The 24,815-nt window shown below is 31.3% G+C and overlaps 1 protein-coding gene across 4 annotated transcripts; it reads left to right on the top strand.

Moving 5' to 3' along the window:
* Positions 1 to 3,531: 3,531 nt before the first annotated feature.
* Positions 3,532 to 24,248, top strand: LOC132758356 (ceramide phosphoethanolamine synthase-like). Of its 4 annotated transcripts, none has more exons than XM_060749976.1 (5): positions 3,532 to 3,714; positions 16,460 to 17,948; positions 20,209 to 20,331; positions 20,888 to 20,968; positions 23,928 to 24,248. In XM_060749976.1, the coding sequence occupies exons 2-5, from the start codon at positions 17,163 to 17,165 to the stop codon at positions 23,949 to 23,951; spliced, it is 1,014 nt and encodes a 337-aa protein (XP_060605959.1). In that variant the 5' UTR covers positions 3,532 to 3,714; positions 16,460 to 17,162; the 3' UTR covers positions 23,952 to 24,248. The 4 variants fall into 4 exon arrangements, with proteins under 4 accessions (XP_060605959.1, XP_060605957.1, XP_060605958.1 ...); XM_060749974.1 differs by lacking the exon at positions 3,532 to 3,714 and adding an exon at positions 3,911 to 3,995; XM_060749975.1 differs by lacking the exon at positions 3,532 to 3,714 and adding an exon at positions 3,915 to 3,985.
* Positions 24,249 to 24,815: the final 567 nt, after the last annotated feature.

The raw sequence follows: 24,815 nt of genomic DNA, 5'->3' as shown, positions 1-24,815 counted from the left end.
CCTTCCCAAACGCTCTCTTCCCTTTCTTGCCAAACCAGTTGAACTGAAAGTGCCAACTGATTTTGACACGCAGTGTTTCATGACTCTTTTTGACATATGCTTCTTTGTGATACCTCCTTGCAGTGTCAGGTATGTGACCTGAAATATATGATTTTTGTTTCTAAAACACATTTCTAACGTTTCAAAAAGCATTTGACACATAATTCACAGGAGTGTAATAAGGCCATTTATTTCATGCTTTTCCAGTGTTTCACTGTGATAGATAATATTTTTGATAAAACCACTACTGAAAATTTATAATATATCATTTTCACTGTAAGCCGGACTATATCTGAATGCAGATGAAAAGAATATAACTAAATGGAATAACAGGCCCAAAAAAAAATGCTGTCATACGTAAATGTTCTTTCTTTAAGAAAAGAAAGTCGATGTCATCATTTAATCATGTTAAAAAAGTGGGTTAACAAAATTGGAGGATTTAACAGGATTATATTTCAAAATTGATGATGTGACATCATGATGTTATGACTTCATAAAGGAGAATGCGCGACGTGAGGCAGCAAATCAGTAAAAAATATTTAAAATCACGAAAAAATCATGAAATTAATATTGCATCTGGTGTTTCCTCAGTGAAATATTTTTCAATTTTACATGCAAAACAAACAGATATTCTCTATTTAAGAAATACTATATTACACTAGTTATAATATAATGTCTAACATATTACACTAGAGTAATAATATAATGTCTTTTGTGTTACAAACAAAAGCACACTAATGACAGGCCAAAAACTTTTAAAGAACAGTATGACGGACAGAAAACTAGTGTGCAAAATTTTTAGTGACATAAAAAAAGTTTAGCAAAAACACTTGTTTTCAAAAACAATAATAAATTCATTTCGTGCAAAGATAAAATTTAACATCTTTCTAACTAATGAAAATAAATTTACCCAAGAAGCCATTGAAACAACCAGGTTCTTGTAAACCTGTCTCAACCAACTCCAGTTTTTCAATGCTTGTAACTGGTAAATGAATATCATCAGGCAATTCAGTTGGTCCACCACCATCTTGACTTTCCAACTTTGACACGATACCAAATACCCGATGAACAGTGTCCAAATATTTGTGTCTGTTGTCGAGACATTTTTTTCTGATAGGGTAAAAATGCGGGATATCTCGTGCTAAAATACAAAAATATTATTTAATGAGAAACATAACTTTCAATATAAGTAAGCAAAAAAAGTAAAAAAACAAACAAAACACTGATGCTGTTTTAGTATGGATAATGGAGACCTTGCAACGCATATCTTTTCGAACTTGAATTTTCTCTGTCAAAATGTAACTTTTCATTATTTTGTTTCAACAAAATTTTAATGGCAAAGTCTTGCTTAAACTTAAGAACAAATTATTTCTTATTTATGTCAACAAGTTGCTAAGGTCCTATAGGTTTAAAAGAAATTATTACCAACCCAATTTAACGTGATCGCGAAATTGTATGACTATAAAATCAAAGCCATCTTGTCCATATATTTTTTATTTATTTTTCAAAATTTCAATAGCACTCAACAGTATATCAATTATGTTAATGATATTTTATCAAAAAGGTATAAGAAAATGCTAAATTACCCAGCGATTGTAAATATTCGAACTTTTGTCCCTTGTTGAGTTTTGCGGGCCAAATGTAAAGCGTGCCCGGATGTACGGTGCGTAGGTAACTATTTACCATTGTGCAAATTACGATAAATATCCGTTCAATGGTTAAACGCGTTAAAATTTCAGAAATTTTTTCCCGGTTTCATGGTCCTACATGCTAAAAAACGTTACCATGATAAAACTTAAATCATGTCAAACGAATATAAATCGACCGATGTCGGACCTATATCAGTGAAATATGTCAATATCGGATAGACACTCGGTCCGATATATGGTAGCCGACACATTATTCCATCATATAGCCGATATCGGCCCGATATAGGTATGTTTGCTGGGATTATTGCACTTTTTAAGTCATTATAAGACCGTCTGTGATGTGTCCTACTGGTAAAAAGTCATTCCCATCTTTACAAATCTTTGAACTTTGATATCTATAAAATATTGATTCCATTTAGGTCAATGAATTTGAATTTATAGTAATTTTTGTTACGTTAATTGTATTTTTAAAAAGAGATTAATACACGCACGGATTTATATTACATATATGTAATATAAATCGATCCGTGATACACGGCAGAGTAGGATCGAAAGGTGATAATCGGACCGCAAAGTTAATAATGGCCCCGAGAGCATTATTCACTTCAGGGCCGATTATCACTTTCTGGCCGTCTATATGACGTGTATAAAATTTGTGTCTTTAATTAACCTAAAAGTTCGAGTTTGCGTGTTCGTGCAGGGTTATAAGGTCTCTCGTGAACTTACTGTAAATTTGCATACATATAAGCTACCTTAATCTAGTAACAGTTCACTAACAACGTGCCTGCCATTCATACTTCTTAAAGATTGTTAAGCAGGGTGACTGACTGATATTTGTGATTAATGGAGGGTCCAACCACCCTTTAAATTAAAGGGGAAACAACAGCTTTTGATATGTGACCAAAGGGCCCTGAACAAAAACAACAGTTTAAGTCCTTCAAAAGGGCTTAAATTAAATTTCTACTACTTTTAACCCCCCACAAACCAAAAGCCACTAATACACTCATCTGCCTTGCTTTTATTTATTTTTTAACCTTTATCTCACTTTTAAACCTCGATCTACTCTGTTTCCTTATCCCCGGGGTAGTCAGACTATTCTCCTTAACAGTTAGGCCTACTCCCCTGACGGATAGGGTTACGGTTCTCTCACTGTTCTATCTGCATATATTCAATATTTGTTTACTGTTCATCCCAATTTTTATCCTTATAAATACTCGATAAATATTGATACTTTAAGTTGTTTAAGAATGGGTAAAATTTTGAGAAATAGAATTCCTAAAGAAAGTCCAAAACGCAAAATTTAAATTGAAGGCACTGATTGAATTAAAATACATGAAAAAGTTACACGTGTGTCAAACTTTTCTTGACAGATACATGTATAGATACAATCTGATTTTAAAATCATCTCATAATTAACGCGGTTAATTATTAAGTAGATCTAAATTTTAGTCAGATATTGGATAAACATATAGCTAGATCCATCAATTTTAAACATCTTACATGTATTTGTAATTTTCAGGAATACTTTTGTTGACTTAATATCAATAACGTTCACTGAACTAATTAACCTTCATTAAAAAATCTTTGATGATTAGAGCTTGATAAACTTTCAAAATCTGGATTCCATAAAGTAACTGTTTTCTTAATAGTCATGTACATTAATTGTACATCATAATATTTATTAGAACATAATCATTTTTTTCTAATAATAGATTTTTGTGGGAGGGGAAATGGGATAGGGGGTAGGGGAAAGAAGAACTGTCTGCATGTTTTAACATGCCAGGACAGTAAACGGGTTTTGGTGAGAACAGTCAGGAGTGGGAGCTAGATGGTGAGGGGAGGATAAATCGTCTGCCATTCGTAGGGTCATAACTAAATGGGAGATAGAGACAGATATATCTTTATTCGACTGCCGATGCGCTTTGCCTAACAACGGTGAACACGAACCGAGGGGATGGGAGACGATTGTTAAGCAGTATCACGAACATGGGTTTGAAAGGAATATGTACAGTTCGATAATATATGGGTACGAATTGTTCGTTAAAGATCCTAATGTTCAGCAAAATGTGTTTTAAATAATGCTTATAAGAAAAATTTGAAAATACAAATGGTAGTGTCTTAAAAATATAATATAAAAGAGACATTTGCATAAATGAAAATAGTTGATCATTGTCATTGCATTAATTGATGCCTTGGTGGGGCGAATAATTCGTACCTAAATGATCGGATTTTTCCGGAAGTTTCCGGATTTTATTGTACCGGATGAATTCGGGAGTAGGAGTCATATTTTTATTCATGTAAGATAAGGTATTCGCTCTTTTTTCATTAAAATATGTATCTTAACTATGATTTTATGATATGCCCGAATTTTGTGTATTTACTAACCCTTCACTAGTGTGCTATATTTTGAAATATTTTACAGTGAATGTGATTCAAGTTTCGGATATTCCTGTTTTCGGATAGGTCTAGTCATACTATAAACAAGGCCAAAATTTTGTTGTTCTTTTTCAGTTTCATCGAAATATTAATACAGTTAATTTATAAGAGAAGCTATTATATTAAAATTTGGGATTTTTGCACAGTACCTGTACATGTAAAAAAAAGACCAGAAATTCCTAGTTTTATAGTTACATAATTTGTATAGCAACAAGTAATAAAATTAAAAATCATGTAAAAGATTTTGCTTTATAGATACAATGTATGTGATGAATTTTAACCTTTTTGCAAAATGTACAACTTCATTGTCTTCAATTTCATTTATTGGCCGGGTTGCACCAGTCAATGAATCTAAGATTTTGAATTAACTACATGTAGCCCCAATTCCAGTTTTGAGTTTATTCTACTATCCTCGAGTGACCAGTTTCGACGCCCTTAAGGATTGTTTTGTTTGCGTCTACAAAAACCGTGTTATTGTATTGTAAAATAAAATGTATTAACTTTTTAAAAAATCTCTAACCTTTATGAAATGGGTAAATTTAAGCTTTTTTCCAGCTATTCCTTTTCATAAACAATCCTACTTTCACTTTATCCGGGAGCAGCCGTTTTTATTGAGAGTGCCCTAAAACGATGCCATTGATTGGCTGATTTAAATACACACTACAGGAGACTGTACACCATAATATTTTTACTTACGTTGTTCACCAATATCAAGAGCATAGACCTGCAAAGTATCAACAAGTATAAAATAGTTTATCGATTCTTTATTTCTCTCATAAATAAAACATAAATATATGCAGTAAATGCTATTGTTTTAATTTTACAGTGGTTTGGTAGGTTGCCCTAGTCTGTTTGACCTCCAAACCTGAAAAAATATAGGTTGGAAAATAGCACCTTTACTTTCTTAGTCAAACCTTCAAAAACAAAATAATACACTTGGTGGAGCAACTAATTAAATATGGCAATTCATTCCATCAAAATAAGGTAAACATGTCCAATTAATTAACATTCATTCATTGATTAATAACCATAAGAAAATCTACAACACATACAGGTTGCTTAGAGTGAAAAAATGCGCCCAAAACAACACTATTGGGTGATTTTACTGCCACGTGACCTGAGAATAAGAAAATGAGGTCAGCAGACAGGGAGGTATTTTCTCGTCCATTTTCGCAAGGAAAACAGAACATAGTAATGTGAGGGTCATTAGTGAAATCAATCAAAAATCTCTTGAATAAGGTATAACATGCTAAATCTTACCTTTGGGTGTCTTCCTCACTACATATTGTTACCTAACCAACTAAAGGAATCCCCTTTAGCTATTATAAGCGTAGTAGAATAAAGATGTAAGCGACCTTATATCAATCATGAGACAAAATATAAATGGCGTCGAAATAGGGCAACGTAAAAACGGGTCACTCAACGATATATATTTAAAGCAGCTGAGACATTAGTGGTCAATGGTAGATTTTTTTCGTAACTTCACAGCCTCATGATATGTGGTATACAAATGCAACTTAGCCTTTTAATATTATAAAACTCAGGGTTTTTTTTCTCAGCACTTGGAACATGACCCTATCCCCAAGAGTTTTTGACAATTTGAAAAAAATACCTGGCAAATAGCCAATATATTATGTACATCAAGTAAGACAAAGAAATCAGTTATTTGGTTAATAGAACTCATACATTTATATTTCACTCCTTGTAACTCGCATTCTATTCCTTGTATTTGAGAATTTTATCCTTGAAATTGGGAAGAAAACCCTACTTTTGGCATTTGGGAACATGTATCATTATGATGTATCAGTATCAATCATCAAAATGGCCAAAAATACCCTTAAATTTAATGCTAATTACTGGACGGGATATTATGACATTTCAACAATTGCTCATAGCCCAAGTAAAGTCAATAAAATCTTACTCGTAACCTGGCTAGCTTTTCGAAAAACAATATGTAATGCATGTTGTCTTATGTCATAATCGTTATGGGTCACAGTCAAATTTCAACATCAAAGTATGAAGAGCATGGAAAGGTGGATGAAAGGGGCTATTGAATCAACGCGTTATTTATAAGAACTATATATTTTGCACCTGTATATATTATCATGATATGATAAAACAAAGGGGTTCTCCATTAAATATTTTCCATAGATAACAGTTTTGTCATTGATAAGTGATAAGTTAAAATTTGTCATATTGTGAATGTGCTATTTAATCAATAATTGTGAGCCAAGTTTATAAGCATCAATTTAGCGCAACATAAATTATGATGGCAAAGAAAAAGCATATTATGTATAAAGATATCAGATTAAACGTTTGTTTAAAATTGAATCGGTTTAAAAATATTAAGTCTAGTCTATTAGTTGTATATAATATTCAAACTTATATTTAGATTTAAAACACTTACCCCTTCCACTGGAGGTTCCAGTTCCCACAGGGACTTTGAATTCTTTCATGTGAGAAATCATATAATCAAGCTAGCTTGCAGAGTGTCTGTTGGTTTGTGTCTGAAATAATGCACAGAAGGACACCTGATGTCTTCACAATTCATAATAGCTTCTAATATGAACAGAAGTATGCATATACATGTAGCTGCATAATTGTCAGAATTATCTTCTTAAAGACAAGTTTTTAAGATTTTAACCCAAAAAAGGTCTATTATTTAGCATGTTTAGTATTTAACTTAACTCTTTGTTTGACATGTACTACACTATAGGTAAACCTGATTTTGAATTTCACATCGGGTATTATTATAATATCAGGTTACAATTTTACCCGGCTTCAATTACCACTTTCCGTGTATGGGAAATAATCTTAAGTTTCCTGTTGTGGTAGACTGTATAACTATTGTGTAAAACCCATTTAAACCTGATTTCAGTTTTTGAAAATAGCTTGTTTGACAAAACAAATATTGAAATACCAGCCAGTAGGCAATGGAAAATAGTTTGTCATTTAACAGTACTTAGTGATTAGTGTCAGGTTATAGTGCAAATTTATTGATCTCAAGGTAAAATGGAATTGTTAACAGTATAGTACATGTATTTTGAAAAGGTACTGGTTTGAACTACAATTTGACTTTTATGCATGATTTTGTATTTAACTTACTTAAATTTGTAAAATTTTTGTACAAGCACACTTTTATAAGGCTAAGTTTTGTATTGTTCTCACCCAGGTACATTTGTATTTACTACTGGCATCACGCTTTCATATAAAGTTTTTGCATGCAAGTTGATATCTCCAAATCTGCTGATTCAGAAGGTAATGGGTTGAAACTTCACACACTTATTTGATTGCTGTCCTGAAGTGAAGGTGCATGCTTCAAACTTGGATTTTGACAGATTTATGGCCCTTTTTCAACTTCTGGATTATCTTGGCTCTTGTTTTACTAGGCACTGAGAATATACAAGCATGTTATCATACTGACAATTCTTGTTGATTTTAACTGTTCCTTTGATCTTATTATCTAGATCTCTTTTGTGGGCTCTTCAAAGTAACATGCCACATTTTGTTTGGTCTGTAAAGGCTTGCTGCTATTCCACTCATTGTGAAGTATGAACAAGCAGCCATGTTTCGAAATTAAAATCTAAGTACTGATGAAAGATGATCAATTTTTTGCAAGATACAATGTATTTATTTAGTTAATTACACTGTTTTGTTCTCCATATATTTTAGAGTCTTTTCTTAAGGGGGTTAGGGAAAATTAGGAGTTCTGTCGAAGTGAAGTCATAACTCATTTAAAAAAGATTGTTGATTCTACAATGGCAGGCACCCATCAGAGTTACTGTAGGACATTTGAACAGTTTAATGATTATGCTTTGAATCAATCTATGCAATATTTATTGACTTAACATTTTAAGCTTTTGTTACATTGTATAGCAACAGTGGTCTTCAATGGAAGGTGTGTAATGCAATAAATAATTGCCTTGATATTATTTAGTATCAGATGTAATAACAAACCACAGAAGAATAATGTGTGGATGTTGTTGACAAGGGTTTGATATAATTGATCAAATATACATTTGTATTAAGCAGATACTATGCTGTTCTAGAACAAAATATTATTATTTATCAATCATCATGCAAATGCTCGTACTAAATCACTTGCAAATTTGTAAACAGTTTTTTGAAGCAGTGATTGAATGAAACATTTCTATTGTTTTTATCAATATTTGATTTACTTATGGAAACTATGCCCATTGTAGACCAATCCACTTTAAAATGAGCCGCGTCATGACAAAACCAACATAATGGGTTTGCGACCAGCATGGATCCAGACCAGCCTGCGCATCCGCTCAGTCTGATCAGGATCCATGCTGTTGGTAATCAGTTGTTATAGGGTTTGTAAGCAAACAGCATGGATCCTGATCAGACTGCGCGGATGCGCAGGCTGGTCTGGATCCATGCTGGTTGCAAACCCATTATGCTGGTTTTGTCATGACGCGGCTCAAATATTGATTTTGCATGGATTTGATTCCTTTTTTGTAAATCATGGCCAATGCTATACAGGAGACAACATAGGGCAAGAACACATTGCACCAACATTATTAATTTTCTAGTTTTATAATTGACTCTGAGGCAATGCATAATTCTCATGACTGGGAATGCCTGTTAAGTGAATTACTTTCAAATGTCGTATGCATTATTTAACATTTGCCATCACAAATTTAGTAACAGAGCAATGTTATAGACACTGTTTGTTTATTATTTGAGAGCTTTAAAGGCACATTATGCCTAAGAAACAAAAAAAATGTCCATTAGAGTATAGGGAAAACATTACTTTAAAAATGATTAAAAAATCATGGTTTTAGATCATGTAAGATGCAAATATTACGTGCTGTATAATGTGAAATTGTCATAAAAGTAGCAAAATGAAAACCATGCAAACAAAGTAGTTATTTAAACTTCCAAACAAATACTGTGTCTCTATAACTGTACTAATTCACCAAAAGCTAAACATGATTCAGGTAATTGGCCAATGGTTAACTTTTTTGGAAACTATAACTTTTTTTGTGCTACATGTATTTCTTTACAAGTTTATACTTGAAACAAAGTATTTTCATATGAATGCTATGCCATGAATATGATGATGTATAATCAATCAGTTATTTTTGGTGACACTGTTTCATAATTGCATGATGTGGTGTATAATTATTATCTAATAATTAATTGATTCAAGTGGATAACAACTTTATTATTGTACAAACTAAGGGAGATAATTACAAAGTTAGAGATGAACTTTGACTGTCAAGTTACACTTTTGTACCAATGACTAATGTGACACTTAATTAATAGACACTGTAATCTGTCCTTTTTGATTGTGTATGTACACTAAAGCATGATTTTATGAGTTTAACAATTAGTTTAATAATTTTTCTCTCTGTCTTAAATTATTGAAGGTAAATTCACTAAATTGGACACAATACAAAATTATTACAAAATAGGTATTATGAATATTGATAGGGGATCAGACCCGGACGATCAGATTCAAGGGTTCATGCTGAAACTGTATGACTTTAAATCAAATGTACCAAAATGTCTTAATTATAGCTATAAGATGACAGGAATATATACATGTATGTATATATTTGTATACATGTACATGACAGGTAACATTGTCCAGATCTGTCATAGATTGGCTTCCATCTTGTATATTACATAAATATCTGTTAACAGTTGCTATATGGTGTAAAAAATAAGGCCCCAAGGGCTGATAGAGAATGTCAGATAAACTTATCATGTTTGATCTAAATATAGTACAGGGGTCAACTTTTAAATTACATGTACAGACATATACATAATAATCTAAGCTATTTATAGAAACATTGTTCATTTCTTTACATTTAAAGATTGAAATTTTATATTTGTTTTTAAAAGTTTTATTTAGGATATTTGATATATATATGTGTTTAAGGTAAGTTTAGATTTATAATTTCATACTTGATACTTGCATGTACAATAATGTTGTTGACAGAAAATGGAAGTGTTTCCAAATTTATATATATATATATAATTAAAGTAACCTGTAGCCCTTAATTGAAAATTAATAACTTGAAGTAGGAAATTGGGAATTATATTGAATTTACTTAGTAAGTAGAGAAACTAGATCTTTTAGTTCATATTCATAATTGTTGCTAACATAAAAAAATGATACTTTAAAAAGTTTTTTTTTGTAGTAAAAAAATTATCTTTAAAAGTAACAGTGTAGAGTTATCACTCTGTAATTAAAGGTACCACATGTATATTATATTTTTTTGAACAATTTTTTCTTGTCTCCAGATTTTCAGTTCTCGGTAGCCTTTCAAATTAGGGTGCATACAATGGTACCAGTTTTCATTTTTTTTCATCATTCATATTAATTTATTTCTTTTCTTAAAAAACTGTGTTATTTTTCCACAATTTTAAGTAAGGGCTGGCCTCCCCCTATCAGTCACTCAGTTTTTTTACATTTACAAAAATGTACATTGTATGCAACCTGATACTATAGAACAGTATTTGGTGATTTTAAAAGTTCATTTTCTAACAGTTTAAACATAAAAGTGACATGTAAATGGTCTATTGGATTCTTCCCAAGTACTAGCTCTAGTTACGTGACCAGATCTACCCATGTGACTTTGTTTATGTTCGATCATGATTTTTTAATACCTAATTTGTATGGTACAAGTTACAATGTATGCGGAGTTAATTTAAACAGGTAAAATAATATTTTGATTATTTTTAAATCAATTGATTCAATCTTGATTCCGTCAGATTGTATAAGGCCAATAGCAGGGTTTTCTTGTCACATGTGCTTTCTCTTTAATTTTGGGAAAAGTATTTTTGCAAAAAAAAAAGGAAGAAAAAACTTGATGTAAATTGAATTTTCGAGGGGTCCAATATTGCATGATTTTAAAGTTTTTTTCTTGAAAGAAGCAACCCTGCAATAAAAGGATCTCCCAACCCTAGCATTGGTTAAAATGTTTGAAAATTTTGTGTTAGTTTCGTTTGTCAATAAGGATTTTGAAGTCAATTGAAATAAAAGGATATAGGTTTAGATGTTTCAAACTGTAACAATGCTTTTCACAAGATAATCAATAGCTAATGATGGGCAAACCACTCCTGAATGGTTATTGTTAGTGTAGTCATCTTGACAAACCTGCTAAAGGTACTGTTTAATGATTTTATATTATGACCAATGAAAAATACCCCTTAGCGACCTTACACAACCCGGGTGTAGATTTTCCAGGGTAAGCCTGGAAGAGAGGCTGGTAAACCCTGGAAAACTATGGAAAAGCATGGAATTTCATGGAATTTCATGGAATTTCATGGAAAATTGGTATTTTTTCCATGCTATGTGGACTTTTTTTGTCCAGCCATTTTCAGCATTGCTGGAATAGGCTGGAAATTGGCTGGACATTTGTGGTAAAAGCCTGGAAAACAATGGACTTTACTTCCATGTAGCATGGAAAGTGGAACTTAGATTTTTTTGATGCTGGAAATGTGTTAAACTCTTTCTAAGTATGCTGGAAAAAACTTGTAAAAATTGCAAGAAATCTTACTTTATATATTCAGCACAATATTGTAAATTTACGAAGAAAATATACAATCATCATTTATTTTAATGCAAGTTACTGTAAATGATTTGAAATTTGACACTTTATACTTTTTATGTACGGTAGCTGAAAAAGGGTATCTCAGAAAAATGTCTATCCTAAAGACATAAATGAATTGATTGTTCAAAATACATATTATTATTTAAATAAATCTACATGAAGTTATGTACAATGAAATAATATCCATTTAATTACAGGCTTTAAGTTTAACTATAAATTAATTGAAGTCTGTGATTAAATCATTCAGACACTATAATAATCAAGATGGGATTGCATTGCTTGCCATTTTTAAATTGTAAGAATTCATGTTTTTGGATAACAATAAATAAATAAACAAAACAAAACAGTGCATGAAAGAATCTCATAATTATATATTCTATATTAAATTGACCAATATTTAGGAAAATAAATACTACATCCACAGAGATTTTACACTACACAGATCAGAGCTCTGATAAAACTCATTGACCAGCATTTTCTAACCATCTGTGCATGACCAATTTACTCCACTGGTCATTTCAGATCAGGCTGTTCCATGTGATTATTTTGGGGAGAGATAACATTATAAATTTCATATGAAGAATGTATCTAGAAGGACATTGCAATCTTTTTTGTACAAAAATTTGTAATGATCTTTAAAATCTATATATCTATTAGCTATTTGATATTTTCTTTTACGCTCAAAGAATAAAAGTTAAAATGATGAGCAGATAAACCCTGCTTTACATAATGATAGACCTGTCCAGTAACTGTTGTAAATTTTGAATTCTAAGATATCTGGGTCAGCAAAGAGTGCAAATGGATGTACTTGATATTTTAGCAGTTTTGGAGATATTGTAAAATGTTTAAGACTTTAAAGTGTTTAAGTATTGGTATGATAACAATTAGAATCACCTGGGACAAAGAGATATACAACAGAATCAGGTATTTATAAACCTTAAGTTACATCAATGCAGAAACAGGTTATATATCAAACTATCAACATTTGTAACAAGAGATCAAGGTTGTTTTTATATTTTCAACTTCATGCATTTGTTTTTTCTGATAATTGTTTTTAATCTATACATGTATAATCTGTAAAATATAAATTATTCAATGATTTCTTTATAATGTATATTGTTAAAATGACAATTGTTATTAGATCTTTTTCATTCCTACAAATAAAACAAATTAAATCAATTTGATTAAATAGGACTAAATGGTACAATCAGTAGTTTTGTACAGCTGAACAGGGTCATCATAATCATTTGTTATTTACATGTATGTGTTGTGTTCTCAATGGAACAATCTAAAATTACATTTTACATTATACAATTACATAACTTGCAGGCTGGGACATAAGTGCTGACTGTGAGAATTACCAACAGTGTTTAATAATGATGTGCAGTATTAATCCTGAAAAGGTATATTTTTAAATCTCAATACGTGTACTTTTTTATTCCATGTCTTTTCTTGAAAAAATACATACTGGGTGATAAATATTGTCACAAATTGACTTAATTCTTATACATGTACAGAGAAATTCTTAAACACTTGTGCACTATGAAATAAGATATACTGCATTGCTTTAGTATTTTTGAATATGCATAAGCATAGTTAATATTTAATAGTTAATACATTTGAAACATTAGATTTGATGTTATTAAAAGATACGATATATAACTGCATAATATTTATATGCAAGAAAACATAAGTCATTACCACATCTGTGTTAAATTTATTATGAATTTTATCTTTAAAGGTGAGAACAACCACAAGAAGTTCTAGGAAACACAGGCAGAGGACTGAAAATGGACATCAATAAAAGAAATAGTAATTTAAATAATCAGAAACACTTGAAACAAATTTAAGATTAAAACAGTTTCTCATTGACAGATTAAGAGCAAAATCATTGCTAAAATTTATAAGACAACATGAACCTAGCTACCAACCTGCAGCTAGAAAAAAAACTGTTTGTGCTTTAGTGAATGTAGGATGTTCTATTCTGTATTTGGACTAAAGGATATGTATTAAATTTTGTGAAAGAAATATTTGATCATGTTAAACTAATAAAAATTCCACCCCAAACATTCATGTGCTGAATTCCGTCAGAGAATTTTAAATTTTAAGAACATTCACGGAGGCTGGAATTAGGCTGGATTTTTTTCCATGTTATTCCATCAAGGCTGGACTATTTACCATGGTAAAAAGTCCAGCCTCTATGGTTGGCAGACACATGGAATACCCTGGAAAAAAATCCATACTTTTGTTCCAATACTCCATGTACATGGAAAAGCATGGAATAAAGTCCATGCTTTTCCATGGAAAACATGGAAAACATTCCATGCAGCATGGAAAATGTTCCATGTTTTTTCCCTGTTTTTCCAGCCCATTTTTTCTCAGCTTCAGGCTGGAAAATTTTGTTCCAATACTCCAGCCTCTTATTTTCCATGGAAATCCCTGGAAAAGCATGGACTTTTTACACCCGGGAATGCACAAGTCAGTATGAATATTTTTAATAAAGGCCAAACAATGATAAATATGTGACAGTTTGGTATCATATATTTGATTACACAAAAATTTATATAGATTTGAAATGGGTTTATACATGTTCCTATTACCAGGTTGACTTGTCAAAGCAATTTAAAAATTTGATGAAAGCTGAAATCCCAGAGTACAATGTTCAAGTAACAACTTTTAAGTATATGTTAATAGCTTTTAACTGAAATGCAGTATGATCCCTTTGACATTGTCTCTTAAGAGTTAAATCTATTATATAGTCAGTATACTACAATGTAACTTTGAAATTAAGAGTTTTTTGGGTTTTCCCAGCTAATCTAGGGGTTAACAAACAAACTTTTGCAGTGACAGACAATAGGTTGGCCGGTTGTGCACCTTGAAGCTTATAATGGTAAAAGTTAAATTATACCTGGAAAAACCCATATTTGCGGAGTTCTGGATATCATCTACATGTATTGACTTTGAATAAGTGCAATATTTTTAATTGATGTTAAAAGTGTCATTGTATATTATTTAACTTTTAATAGGTTATTCAAAAACCAGAAGTCAAGTTAACTGTGTATGGTGACCGTGTGTGAGGGGGGAAGGGGGTTGGGGTCTATTTTATTACTTACATACATTTGCTGTGAAGGTATAAACAAATCTCAAGAGAAAATTCTGAATGACACTTTAAAGGGACAATAAATTATACAATGAATGCTTTCAGATTTTATTTTCAAGACCTAAGACTTTAAATCAAAATCTCTTATAGTATCATTCAATATCACAAACATTCAATTAAATAAAAATGTCACCACACTCTTATCAGTTCAAATTTTGTTTGTAAATCAATGATTTATTTGTTATTGAATGTTTATGAATAGTTGATGTAATGGGTGGGGATTTGATATATAACTTTTAAGTGATTTTCAGAAAAGTAAATTTGTAATTTTAGTAAAATATTATAGATGTTACGGAGGTTGACAAAAATTAGCTGATAGTGTGGATTGTAAAATTTATCTATATTTTGTTATAAAAATGATCACAAAGTAAGGAATTTATCATTTATAATATATAATTGAAAGTGAGTTGGTATGACTGTGTGAAATCATCGTCAAACTTGCTAAAAATAGCAGCAGGAACATTTTATTCTGTTTGCATACAATATTCATGAATAGTTATTCACATAAATAAAAATTTAGACTGTCTATGTAACAATTCTTTCAATAAACAAGCATATATATATAAAAAAAACAACATACCGGTAAATTGAAATTTTTTATAAAAAATTTCATCTTGGTACTTAAGTATGACTTATTACATGCATACATGTGAACTCTCCCACTTTAAGCAGGAGACTATCACTGAAGGGGTATTTTCACAAATTTAAGAAATCTCCCTCTTTTTATCAGAATTTCTTCTTTGTTTATAGCAAATTCTAAAATCTCCCTCTTTTTGAAGAAAAATCTCCCACTTTATCATCAAAAACAGTTTGCATGTATGTACATGTACTTTAACTCCAGGAAGTAAGTGCTAGCTGAGTATATCCTGTGTATTATTCATGAGATAGTAATAAACTATAGTAAAGTTTTTACCATGGCTTTAAGTTTAGTAGGTAATTGCAGTCCATATCTACATGGTGTATATAACTGATATGTTAAACCAGCTATAGAGTAGGGTAAATAGTAAGTAGTATAGGTAAATGTACATGTTATCATGTAATTCATGTATATATATATCGTATGATACCATGTGCATACCTGGAGTTGATTGTTCTAAATATACTTACATTATATTAAAGTTAGATTCTCACTGTGGTTAAATGCATGGTAGTTAGTATTTAGTGCGTTTTTTTGTTCAGACTCTGTGAAAAGGTGTTTTTTTTGTTCTTACATAATTTTATATGATATTCAATTAAAGATGTGTGTTCTGGATTATAAAGTTTGAAATATTTCTACTGTACAGGGGATTAATTCATATAAACTTATATCTTTCTTACATGTATATCTTTTTGGAATTCTATATCAAATATAAAACAGGATGTAACTTTCACAGTATTTACTATAATTACTATTAAGCTTAAAAATGCTATGACTATATATTACTTATCAAGCCTGCAATAAAAAAGTTTTCCTTTTTTTTTTTTTGTTTGATTTTACCCATTTCATTATCTTTGATATATTGCACTAAGAATTCTTTCATGTTTTTTCATGTTTTTTCTTCAGATTGAAAGTTTTAATTTAATAAATTTGTATCTTTTATTTCCAGCAATACGGCCAACTTTAAGAGTGAAAAAAATTTGTTGGATGACATTAGTGAAAACAGGAAGGAGCAGTGGCAAGTCAAGAAGTCACCTACATGTATATGAATTTCGACACATTATTGGTGGATTGTTAGATTAGTAGTTTGATATCCTACTGTAGGATTTGTACATGTTGTAACATGTGATTTACACTTTAATAAAGTGTTATAGATAACACAAAAATTATAGGCAAAGTTTTTATCAAAATCGACAGTTGAATGGTTGATAAAACAAAATAAGTGTAGAGGTCAATATCTCAAGTTTAAAAGACCTCTTTGTTTTATTAAGCCAAATAGACGCGTCAAGTAGTGACAGTGTGCGTGAAGACGTTACAATACAACATGATATTTTATTGATACACTTTAACTAACTAGCTGTGATACATTTAATTTATGATACCAGTGGAATTGAATTGAAAGTATTTGAGTGGTCTCTAGTCATTGTTATAGTTTTACCATAAGGCGACATCATAATTGAACTGGATATTTTCTTCGTTCATACATATCTATAGTCACGCTTTACAAGGACGTAATAAGTGCAGTCTAAAATAAAAACAGTTCAGATTTTTTTTGAAAGAGTTTGTGAAAGGAGGAAGCAAAATGATATCGTATTCATCAATGAGCTTCACCTGTAATGGGAAGTTTTTATTTGTTGTGTTCATCGTAAGTGATGTTGGCATTCTTCATTTCCATGGATACGCATCTGTACTTTACAGTACAAGAAATGTCGCTTGTTAAACAAGATCCTGCAGTTCCTGGATTTTTCTCACCGTTCAAACCATTAAGCATGAAACTACTGATGACGGACCCTGTGAATCATTATATAATCGGCCCAACGGCAGAATATTTCGACGAAATTACGCACTTCAGTAAAGTTTTCTATTTCGTAACCCCAAACATGATCAGTATTACACATGTCATGGTCAGTATGGTATCAGCGAAAATGGTATCATCGGAACATTTGAGTAATCGGAGAATAGCAGTTCTTTTATACGAGTTCCGTTCTTGGCTAGATGATTTCGACGGGGTCATATACAGGAGTCATAGCCACACGCAAGGAATGTATGTTTCAAATCACAATACATTCGGTTATTTTGTAGACATATACAGTGATATATTAGGTGGCATATTTTTAATGGTTGGTATAATGTTCTATCTCTGGAAAGTGTTAATACCTGCAAATGGAAACTACTCGTCCTTACCGTTAACAAAGTCAGACAGTGGATCTACAAGCCCTGTGCCAAATAATTCACCAAATAAAAAATTTAATTTCAATATTTTGAATATTTTAACGGGCCATGAGCGACATGGTGGTGTTGCGTTGACTAAAAAGTACGTCTTTTTAAGATGTTTAAGTGTAGGATTAATGATAGCAGTGGCAGGTGGTTCCTGGGATAAATGCGTGGAACGATATACCGAGGTATTCCAAACAGATCTTTCGGACCCAAATCTTACAGTTAGTATATTTTCTTTCTTTCTTCATACTGATGTGTCCAAAATCACCAAAAATACTCAATTTCCCAAAATGGTGTTCAAAAATTCATAGTGACTGTCAGATTTCAAAATTTGACTATTGTCTCTGACAACTTGTTTTTTCAACCCCGCCCCAAAGTTCACAACTCAGAAAATTACCATTTTGGTTCACCAGCCTCAACTTGTTTTCAGAGGTTTTAAGGATACAGTATTTCTTTTAAAAGTATACCATGAATTCTTGAAAATTTGAAAATAGGTTGGTTAATTCTATTGAAAGATTTAGATTTACAAATTGGAAACACTTACACGTTCCTCTGCTAAAAATGGTGGACCAATATATAGAACCACTTGATATTTACCTTAATTGACAACTTCGCATTACAGGTCATTGATTAACAAGTAAACACTGCTTCTTCAAATAAAAGCAATAACTCCTTTCAATAAGAGGTCAATTTAAGATGGGTCAATATTTTTATTTACACACCAACCCTATATTATCAAATTTCCTATACTGTTATATTATAGTACAATGGCAGGATTTTTCAAAATCTTAATCTTGAGCAATATTTAAATTAAAATTTCTGTGTAAATGAACTTAATATTAATTACTGGGGTATTACCATTAATAATAAAGTTTAGCTACTAAATTAGACTAAAAAGTTATAAATTGACAATTTTGCATAACTATATACATGTATAATTTTCTATCATAATGGTCTTGCTATCCTGTTTAAACTTGATGATGTTTTGAAAGTTTTGATTTGAACACAGGCATTGTAAATAAAACTACTGTAAATCGATACATTGTTTACTTAAATGATATCAGATTTGTTAATGGAATACTGAAATATAATATAATAGTGTTAAGCCATGCTTTACTTTGATCCGACTGAAAATCTTTCAATTGATATTCTATGTAATATAAATACATTTGTATAAGCTCTATTGTAATTCCTTTTAATAACTGTGCACCAACAGTTAGGATTTTTTGTTTGGATTTTATTTGGGACATGCATTGTCTGGTACAGAAATAAGAAGTAGAGAAAAAAATCGTTTATCCTCAATTTTGTGATATAATAATTGGTCTATTTAAGATTTAATCTTTCTCAGCCATTAAGAACTTTATTGTTACTAATCCCACCATACTAATTTTGAACAAAGGTCTTTAGGATCTGTTTTTGTAATTGCATAACATTGCAATAGGTAGAAAAAATTAGCACACAACAACAAAGTCTGTGAAGTTTAACATTGTAATAGGGAAAAAAATAGCAGTGCACTCAACAAAGTCTATGAAGTTACAAAGGTTTGGCTTGATTTCAGGTAGAGAGTCTCTCATAACAAATTAATCTTTGTTAACATTACCTGTATGTCTGGTTATGACATTTTTGTACAGAGTATGACCGAATTCTTTCAGGATAATGTGCAGCATTCTTATACATGCAATGCTATAATATAATAAAAGTTTTTTGTTGTAAAGTTCAGAGCTTGATTTTCTTTATAAATTGAGTTCTACAATTTTCACTCATGTTAAGAGATACTGTATAAGAATGTCTTAGAATGTCTTATGATTTTTGTTATAAATATTTAAATGTCCCTTCTGTACTTATAGGTTATACGTATATATTCAGAGTTTTAAGAAATTAATTTTCAAGCAGATGAAGTGAAGCGGGAAAATTAGTTCTTAAAGCTCTGTATATAACCTATAACTGACTTACTGTTAGCCCTGCCCATTTAAATTGAGTGCATTATGTAAATAGGGGGAGTCCATTAAATCTGCTCATTTCACATATAAATTTAATACATACAGTTGAGATTGTAAATATTTTGAGAAAATTTAAACAAAATAAAGTGATTAACTTTGACAAACTGTAATATATATGTCCTGTGAAGCCAAATGGTACTGGTCACTGTTTTTGAGGTACTGTCAAGCACCTGTCTGCTGTTAAGGTTTGAATCCTGCAAGGGACATTACAATGCCCGTTCATGCTTGAAATACACCACAGGAGCACCAGTCCTGAGGTGTTTCTTAAAGTTTATAGTAAAGCTGAAAACTTACCTTAAAGTGACTGTGCTAATGACAATGTGATAATTTATTAAGATTAAATTTTCATGAATGAAACAGCAAATTGGAATAGACTCAGACTTGACTTACTCAGCATACACAGTAATTATATTTTGTTGTATAAAGAGGTGACAAAAATCTGAAAGTTATAATAATAATATTATCATTATGATGATTTCAGCAAATTCAGACAGAGGCATTTCACTCTGGAAGTACTTGGTTTATTATATACATATGGAGGATATGGGAGGGACAGACCTGGCTTCACATGGTGCTGTTGGCGGTCTTTGTGGACAGGATCTGGGTAAGATACTGATGGTCCTTCTGACACAAGTTTTATAATAGTATACTGTTAATTTCTAATGATTGATATGTTTTAACTCCTTTTGCATAACCATGATCAGTTTAAATTGAATTAGCATTTTGACTTAATTGATTCGTAAATTACAATAAGAATTTCACCACATCATATTTGTTAATAAAAGAGCATTTATGCCAGTATTTCTGGTAAAATATTTCGTTTTTCAAATAATAGGTAAGAGAAGGGGTCTGTCATTTATTGGCAAGGGTCAATGATTTCTAACTCAAGTTTTACTTGACCTTATAATACTAACTTGTACAAGGAAGTTATACAGTTTTTAAATTAGTCAACTTATAATGTGATATCATTATTGAAATGTCTTTTGTTGTCTTTTGCCTTCAACATTTCAAGAATCGGATGACATGCCAGATACAACACTCAAGTTTCATTCCTGTCTGTAAAATGATACTTCTCAGTTAACAAACAATTCATAGAAAGGAAATTTAATCTTTTTGAGTATGTTGTTTTTGTAATAAATAGTTTATGCTTTTCATTTCAGGAATTCCTGAATTTTTTCATGTACCTTGGCTATGTTATCATTGGAACCATCAACATTTTAAGTTATATACATTTATATCAGGTATGTCCTATGTTTCATATTTTTCTATTATTGTAAATTAAAATAATTTTGTGGGGAAAATAAAATTAATCAAGAATGAACTTCTCACCATACCAAGCTTAGATAGCGTTTCTTTGAATAGTAAATATGTTTTGATGAATTGATTCAATATCGACACTGATATCACATAATAATATGAGATAAGTTTTAAGGGTGCTATGCTAGCAGCATGTACAGAGTTTACGGTAGATTTCTTATAACAAAAGTTACTTAAATTCTGCCTCTAAGGGAAAAATGGCCTTCACTTTCCGAACTTTTGATGTACTTTTGTCTTTCTTATTTATTCAAAAGTGTGACAGCTCAGTAACGTTAACACACATGAATATGATAAGTTTGATCTATTGGTTATCAGGTGTACAGGTCAAACTATGCAGCTAAGCCTATTGGTAGAATTGGACAGCTTTTGTACACACCCTTGCATCGCATCACACATTGGATTTAGTATTCTCGTGCAGGTTGGATACCTCAAAAACTACTGAAAGGAATGGGTTGAAACTTCACACTGTCTTGTTCTCTGTGATTATCTCTGACATGATTGGCACAGGTCCCATAACTCTGAAATACCTCTTCACAGAGTTATATCCCTTTTATTACTGTCAAGCACTGAGAATAATCGAGCAGGCTGTCTTGTTATTTAAGTGAGTTTCATCGTTTAATGGTATTTGAATCTATATGCCCTTAATTTAAAGTGCTGGAACTGAAAGCGTCAAGCCTTTGCCACCAGTATTATAAGAGCCAGGCCAGCCTGAACATCCTTGCAGTCTGACCAGGCTCTATACTGTTGGTTGACAAGCATTAAATATTCAAATTGATATCCCTAGAATTGATAATGGACAGTCCCAAAAATGGAAGTGGGACAAGTCCATTTAAAATATTGAGCATGTTCAGGGTTGATATAAAGGCAACATTGTTTATGAATCATTGATTTCTCAGACTGATAAGAGATACAATAGCCAGTCAATAAGTCAATACGGGCATTGAATGAATCAGTAATGGGAGAGACACACCTGTCTAGTGTATTTTGTCATAATATGAGATAACTATGGTCATACTGAATTAACTATCATTGTTAGACATGACCTCATTATGATGTGATAGCATTATCGTAATGAATGTAAAGATACCGGCTCTGTCATATTGAATATTAGAAATATAATTAATTTCTTTCAATTAAATGTACTGTAACTGAATGCAGTTAGTTAGTTTATATAAGAAAATATAAAAGTTCTACAATGAACTTGATAGGGTGTGTTGGTGGATTCGGGGTTATCTATATTTACTTTAAAATGAGCTAAGATGGGGTGATAAGTGACAGCCCAAAATGTTGCCTAATGACCTATATAGTACACTACATTTCCATGAAGAATTATGAACTTTGCAAGCAATATATCTCAGACAAGATGTATTAAAAATTCGTTTTTAGCTCGACTTTTCTATGAAAAGGGGAGCTATCCTACTCGCCCCGGCGTCGGCGTCGGCGTCGGCGTCGGCGTTAGCGTCGGCGTTGGCGTCACACCTTGGTTAAGTTTTTCGTACCACCCCACTTTATTTCAGAAGTATTACAAGTATGGCTTTGAAACTTACCATACTTGTTCACCATCATAACCTCCATTCTACAGACAGGAGTACATAACTCTGTCAAGGTTTTTGACAGAATTATGGCCCTTTTTGGACTTAGAAAGTGTATGTATGAGCTTGGTTAAGTTTTTTGTGTACCACCTCACTTTATTTTCAAAACCATTGGAGGTATTGCTTTGAAACTGACCATACTTGTTTACCATCACGACCTTCATCAACAGACAAGAGGACATAACTCTGTCAAGGTTTTTGACAGAATTATGCCCCTTTTTGACTTAGAAATACATTGAATATGGGTAAAATCCACTTATTGCCTTAACCCTTTGAGATATTGCTTTGAAACTTTTAATGCTATTTCACATCATTACCCCCATCTGTACGCAAGAGAAGGTAACTCTGTCAAGGATTTGTTTTTAAAAATTAAGGCCTTTTTATCGACTTAGAATCTTGGTTAACTTTTTTTGTACCAGTCAACTTTTTTGACTGAACTGGTTGAGATATTAAATTGAAGTTGGAATACTTGTTTACCATCATGGTCCAAAACATGGGCAGGAGAAGGTAATTCTGTTAAGGATTTATTTGAATTATGGCCCTCTTTGACTTAGAAACTCAGTTAAAATTTTCATTCTTGTCCACTTGTTGACTTAACCATTTGAGATATTACTTTGGAAGTTGGAGTTCTTATGTGCCATCATGAGACCTATCTGTAAGCAAGAGAAGATAACTCTGTGAAAATGTTTCTTGATTTGTACTTAGAAATTCCTAGTTAAAGTCTTGTGTGCCCTTAACTGTCAAAGTTTTGTTTTATAGGCAAGCACTAAAAAAGTCGAGCGCGCTGTCCTTCTGACAGCTCTTGTTACTCACCTTTTCACTTATATATATAGAGTAGAATGTGTACATGGACTATGCAAACATACTCAAGTGTCTTCATTTAAATCTAAGATTTCATCCTTTTAAAAATCCTAATTATGCATACTTTATATGCAATTACAAGTTTAAAACATCTTCTTTGTATCTGACACTTTACAAACATTGAGACGGTTTTGAGATAGGTATCATTTACATTAACATGACTTACAATAGCACAATATTTTGCTTTAGAGACTTTACTGTTTTTTGTGTGATTATTTTTATTGCATCAATTAAAGAAATGAAAACCCAATTTAACTGCACATTTTCTTTCTCTATATATTGCTTAAAGCAGAAATAACTATCCACGTATTTACAAATCTTTTATATTAGAGGCATTCAAGCTTTCACAATTAAACTTACAGGTGTTTTATAATGTATTTATTTTATCATTTCATGCTTTAGAATGTATTTATTTATTTTATCATTTCAGGTAAGAAGTGAATTACAAATGTAAAAGTAGGCGTAGAATTTTGTGAACAAGCTGATTAAATCAACCTACGTTACAAGGAATATGCAGAACAGTTTCCTTATATATCTGATATATTTTAACAGGAACAATAAATTCAGAAACATCATCAAAGACAGCACAATTTACCTTCAGAGTGACATTAACTATTTAGCAGAACATTTGCAATGGGAAATCACGCATAATCTTGAGAGTGTCCCTTACAAAGACTCCATAGGTAACAAAAGAAGTCTTGAGAAAGCCCCGTTGAATGATAAGAAAAGTTGATATTTACGTAGCAAGATTTTGAACATTTGAAATAAAAAATTGAAATGTCATTAACTGTTAGTTGATAGGCTGTATTTTTTGAAAAGGTCAATATTAGTATGGCAATAAATCTTAGACATGACATTGCAAATAATTGAAAATATTTGATCTCCAAAGATCAAGTTTTGTAATTTGTTATTTATGAAGTTTCCAATATATAATTTATATTGTAAAGATGGGCTTTATTGAGGCATTGTGAAATGAATGAGCAGTCTTTAGAGAGGTGTGTACAATCTAATAGTTGAAAGAGAAAAATCTGATTTCGAGTGAGCATGAACTGTTTTAGTTATTGTTTGATGTAGATATGTTTCTTCAATGCTTTTGTGGCATTTTTAAGAAATTAAAGCATTCTTTTGGATCTAAATTTATTAAAAATTTTCTTAAGTGTTATTTTTTTTGTTTTGATGTGTATGAGAATCAAAGGAATTGTCAAGTGTTTTACTGCTTATTTCATTTTAAAATCTTTTTATGCACGAAATACTTTGCGTATATATCAAAGAAATTTCTTTATACAAGCTACAAATTGCGTCGTATAATTCCTATCAA

The sequence above is a fragment of the Ruditapes philippinarum genome, unplaced genomic scaffold (genome assembly GCF_026571515.1).
Source record: "Ruditapes philippinarum isolate M1 unplaced genomic scaffold, ASM2657151v2 ctg7285_1_1_1_1, whole genome shotgun sequence".
Lineage (NCBI taxonomy): Eukaryota > Metazoa > Mollusca > Bivalvia > Venerida > Veneridae > Ruditapes > Ruditapes philippinarum.
This window is presented reverse-complemented; position numbering and strand designations above follow the sequence as displayed.